At 35.7% G+C, this 5,661-nt stretch overlaps 1 protein-coding gene across 1 annotated transcript in view; it reads left to right on the forward strand.

Moving 5' to 3' along the window:
* Positions 1-5,661, forward strand: part of LOC107688179 (type I inositol 1,4,5-trisphosphate 5-phosphatase-like) — an 81,981-nt gene that overhangs the window by 29,478 nt on the left and 46,842 nt on the right. Inside the window, exons 3-4 of the mRNA XM_016485776.1 lie at positions 2,181-2,276; positions 3,551-3,625. Coding sequence (XP_016341262.1) covers positions 2,181-2,276; positions 3,551-3,625 — 171 coding nt within the window. The remainder of the gene's footprint in view (positions 1-2,180; positions 2,277-3,550; positions 3,626-5,661) is intronic.

A 5,661-nucleotide genomic window follows, 5' to 3' on the forward strand; every position in this document is an offset into this window, starting at 1 on the left:
CGTACCGAAACCGTGACTCTAAAACCGTGATACAAACCGAACCGTGAGTAAGTTGAACCGTTCCACCCCTAATATATATATATATAATATTTAAATATAAATTAGGGCTGTTGATTTAACGTGTTATTCTATATATATATTTATAATAAATGTTTCTTGAGCAGCAAATCAGCATATTAGAATGATTTCTGAAGATCATGTGACACTGAAGACTGGAGTAATGATGCTGAAAATGTAGCTTTGATCACAGAAATAAATTACAGTTTAACAGATATTCACATAGAAAACAGCTGTTTTAAATAGTAAAAATATTTCACAATATTACTGCTTCTGCAGTATTTCTGATCAAATAAATGCAGGCTTGGTGAGCAGAAGATACTTCTTTAAAAAACATTAAAAATCTTACTGTTCAAAAACTTTTGACTGGTAGTGTATATGTATTTACAGTATTTACAGTTTTTGTAATACAAATTAATTGCAGTATTTTGTTTTATATGTGTATATTTGTATTTTTATATTTTACATAATTTAATATGATTTACAGTATTTTTCATCTTTATAGACGTTGTTTCCGCTGAATTTCTTCATTCCTGCACTGATTCGCTCTCAGTCTCTCAGTGTTTATTGTCTCGTCCTCGAGTATGAAATTAATGTTAACATGATTTGAGACGAGGTCAATGAGTGCGCGCTCAGATTGAGTTTATGTACACTTCTGGCTGAGCGGCTGATGTCACATGACCCGCGGCGTCCAATCACAGGCCAGTGTGCTCGGGTCAGCGTGAGTTTGTGTTGATGCACCTGGTGTGTAATCAGGATCATGGGGTTTAATTAATAACGTGTTTTAATAAGCTGCAGCAGAGCACATGATGAGATCAGGAGGAATGACTGTGTGTTTGATCTGATCACTCACTGTCAGTCAGTCTCTGACCCATACACACTCTCTGTGCTTGATCGATATATAACTCTGTTAAACTGTTCCACATCATCAATGCCATTATTGTGTGTTAATGAAAAATTGAGATACTCATTATATTTTTCTCCCTTGTGAATATTTTAGGGTGAACCAATTCATAAGGGAATGGTCTTATAACATGAGGACAGATGGGACAGTGAACACAGTATCTGTCTGCCCTGTCCTTTGTCTGAGGGACTTTGTGGCACAGATGGCACATTCTCATAGTATTATTTTTTTGACATTTAGAATAGTGATGCTTATCGTCCGTAACATCTTGAATTGCTGTAGCTCCGCCAAATATTTGATGGCATCTCTGTACTTGTTTGTTTTCATCTTCCCACGTGCAATTGAAGTTGTCATAAAGATAGATCTTATTGCATTGTTACATCTGCATTTGTGGAACACACAATTAGTTGGGTCATCCTGCATCCTGCTTTTTATGTAACAATGAGTGTGTGTGTGTGTGTGTGTGTGTGTGTGTGTGTTTACTTATTTAGTAAATAGTCATATAATAAATGGGATGATGTACATTCAGAGGGTCAGTATCACAGAATAAACCGTGGCCCATCAGAGTTTCTTAGATCCATCAGAATATGAGCAGTTGTTTTACAGTAAGATGCGAGTCTGTTTTGGTCTGTTCGAGTTTCAATCGCAGCAGCAGCAGCAGCAGCGTTTGAGTTTTTCTTTCTACGGTTTGATCATTAAGAAGTTCTTGAGAAAATGCAGAGGCGAATGAAATGCCCAATCTGTGACTCTTTAGAGGAGTTTTTCCAGAGCTATTCATTACAGATTCAGCTTAATGAGAGCAAAGCGCATTAGTGGCTCCCTCTGCTCCCAATGACTGAAAGATGGAGCGATTTGTTAGAGAGCGGCTTAAGCTGGAGCTGTTTGTTCTGATCCTCAGCTTTCTGACATTTCCCTCCAAAGGGTTTTTCTTGCCGGTTTTATTGGCTTGACCTGATTAGCTAATCTGTGCTTTGAATTTCAATGGCTTCTCGGGCCGGCCTGTGTGCGCTGGGAACCGGATTACCTCATTCAGCGGTCCTCAAACACAGATGGCCGAATGTTTAACCGATTGTTAAAAGATTCGACAAAAGGGAGTTTAACGGAGCACACAGTCTTTAAGCTCAATGCATGCAGAGGAGTAAAGAGAGATGCTCCTGTGTTGATGTTGTGATGCTGATATTAAATCAATGTCGTCTCTTCTTCTTCTTCTTCTCCTCAGAGTCTGTGCTCGACGGCTAGCATGCAGACGGTGAGATCCGCCGACACCAATGAAGTCGACAAACTCATCTTCAGAGAGTCAGACAATGACCGCAAGGTGAAGCCTTTGCTCTGATTTAGTAATGAAACACATCTGTTCAACCTTTATATATATATGTGACCCTGGAGCACAAAACCAGTCATAAGGGTCAATTTTTGGAAATTTAGATTTATACATCATCTGAAGCAATGCATATTACTAATCAAAAATTAAGTTTTATATTAAGATATATTTACAGTAGGAAATTTACTAAATATCTTCATGAACATGAACTTTACTTAACATCCTAATGATTTTTGGCATAAAAGAAAAATCTATAATTCTGACCCATACAATGTATTGTTGGCTATTGCTACAAATATACCCCAGCAACTTAAGACTGCTTTTGTGCTGCAGGGACACACACACACATATATATACAGTATCTCACAGAAGTGAGTACACCCCTCACATTTTTGTAAATATTTTATTATGTCTTTTCATGTGACAACACTGAAGAAATGACACTTTGCTACAATGTAAAGTAGTGAGTGTACAGCTTGTATAACAGTGTAAATTTGCTGTCCCTCAAAATAAATATATATATATATAAATAATGTTGGTGTAATTCACAAGGGTTCACAAACTTTTTCCTCACTCATCAGTTGAAGATCTTCAGTATACTGCAGGTTCTTCCATAATTTAGTGTGAGTCTGGTAAACATATTCATGGAAATTATGAAGCTTTTTATTATACTGTACACATCACAAAGTTCGGGATCAGTAGGATTTAATTTTTTTTTTTAAAGTAAGTCTCTTCTGCTCACCAGGGCTGCATTTATTTGATCAAAAATACAGTAAAAATTGTGAAATATTATTACAATTTAAAACAGCTGTTTTCTATGTGAATATCTGTTAAACTGTAATTTATTTCTGTGATCAAACTGAATTTTCAGCATCATTACTCCAGTCTTCAGTGTCACATGATCTTCAGAAATCATTCTAATATGCTGATTTGCTGCTCAAGAAACATTTCTGATTATCATCAATGTTGAAAACATTAATATTTGTGTGGAAACTGTGATGCATTTTATTTTTCGGGATTCACAGATGAATAGAAAGTTCAAAAGAACAGCTTTATTTGAAACAGAAATCTTTTGTAACATCACTTTTGATAATTTTAATGCGTCTTTGATGAATAAAAGTATTGATTTTGTTAAAATATATTCTTACTGACCCCAAATGTATGTACAATAGTGTCTAACCAATGCCATGCACTTTATTCGTAGTATAGAGCATAATTTCTGTGATGCTGAAGTGTGTTAGTGTTGAAGTGTTTTTATTCTCTGACAGGTTCTCCTGCAGCTGGAAAAGAAGTTCTTTAGCTACATTAACCAGGACGTTTTCCGGGAAAACAATGGAACGCTGGTAAGACACTCGTTCAAGCTCCTTTGGCTTTATTTTAGCTGCTTGATAACGGCGTGAATGTTTGACTTCTGTCTTCCTGAATGAGACGCTTTGATGGAGAGCAGCTGCGGATGAACTTCATGGATTAACACTGGATGTCATTGTAGATGCAGGTTATGATGGAGAGGTCAGACTCAGAGTCCTCAAATCAACGCTTATCAAGAGACGCACAGCTGTGGGACTCAATGCATAACATACTAATAGCATATTACATTACATTCCCATGCAGCAGTTTCATTTAGTGCAATTATTTGTAAAAAAAAATAAATATATTATAATAAATATATTAGATAAAAATGTAATAAAAAATGTAAATAAATAAAATGAAAACTAGCCAGATGCATCCACCGTTTCGCAGCATCTTGCACACGAGGTGCGTAAAAAAACAGGCTCACGTTTATTGTGTTTAAAAAGAAAATATCTATGAACGGCCTGTTAAAGTGCGTTAACGTCAAGAGTTTCTTTCAGCTGTGAATGTGAATCACAAATCAGTTCATTAGTTCATGATTCTGTTTCTCACATTTAACACAGATTTATTAGTCTGTGTGTGCAGCTTTATCTGCTATATATTGATATCAGTCTTTCATGCAGTGCTGCAGTACATCTGAACCAGCTTTATTTTAGTATTACTGATTATAGTTTTTTAATATATTGAATTATTTTTTGATTTTTTTGTATTTTCCATATTAATTTTAAATTTAATTACATTTTTGGTATTTTTTTGTTTTAATAATTGTTATTATTATAAAAATTATTACAAATATTATTTATTAATTGTTCTTTATATGTTGATAAGTTGATATAGTTTTTATTATTTTTATTTCAGTTTTAGTGATCAAGTTAAACTAAATGAATATGAGAAGTTGCCTTAGCAACTAGCTGATATTTTTTATATTCTATTTTTATATTGTGAATTAGTTTTTATATTTTATATTTTACATTTTCATTTTGATTAAAGTTTTAGTAAATTAGTTGTATGTTTTTATGATTTTTATAAGTTGTTTTTTTAAATGTTTATTTTTTTTATTATTATTATTATTATTATTTATTTCAGTTTCAGTTTTAATTTTAATTTTAGTTATCAAGTTAAACTAAATGAAAATGAGAAGTTGCATTGGCAACTAGCTGAAAAATGTTTTTTTATTTATTTATCTATTATATATATATATATATATATATATATATATACAAATGTTAAGTACTGTAAGGTCTTTCATGACACTACATATTCTGGGGTGTGAATTTGATCGGTGTTTGATATAAAATAAATGGTGCTTTAAAAAGTCCTTGAATCTGGTGTTCATGAAAGAGTGGGAACCCTGACACACACACACTCACTCACACGCACACGCACGCACGCACACACACACATACGCACAGGCACGTGCACAGGTAGGGCTCAACCTGTGCAGAGCACATGCCCTTTTTGTCCTTACACTCCGAAGTGCCCTTTTTTTTGTTTGTTTTTTTGTTCTTCTTCAATAAATCAATGCTATTGTTCACCCTTTACGTCTGTCTGTCTGTTTTGCAAATATATTTAGCGAATGAAAGGTATTAAAAAGAGTTTGTGACTAAATCTTGTTGGATCCGCTCAAACTGTCAATCACTCACACGCTCACGCACTCGCACACACTCGCACACACACACTCACGCACTCACACGCACACACACACACACACACACGCACGCACACACTCGCACGCACGCACAATCACACCCTCACACGCACGCACACTCACACGCACACACTTGCACGCACACTCACACACTCACACACACAGACGCACATGCACTCACACACATGCACATGCACGCACGCACACATTCACACACACACTCACGCACTCACACGCACACTCACGCACACTCACGCACACTCACACGCACGCACTCACGCATGCACTCACACGCACGCACACACACACACGCACACTCACACACGCGCACACACACGCACTCTCACTCTCACACACACACACACACACACACACACACAC

Source organism: Sinocyclocheilus anshuiensis, unplaced genomic scaffold (genome assembly GCF_001515605.1).
Source record: "Sinocyclocheilus anshuiensis isolate Anshui unplaced genomic scaffold, SAMN03320099.WGS_v1.1 scaffold541, whole genome shotgun sequence".
NCBI lineage: Eukaryota > Metazoa > Chordata > Actinopteri > Cypriniformes > Cyprinidae > Sinocyclocheilus > Sinocyclocheilus anshuiensis.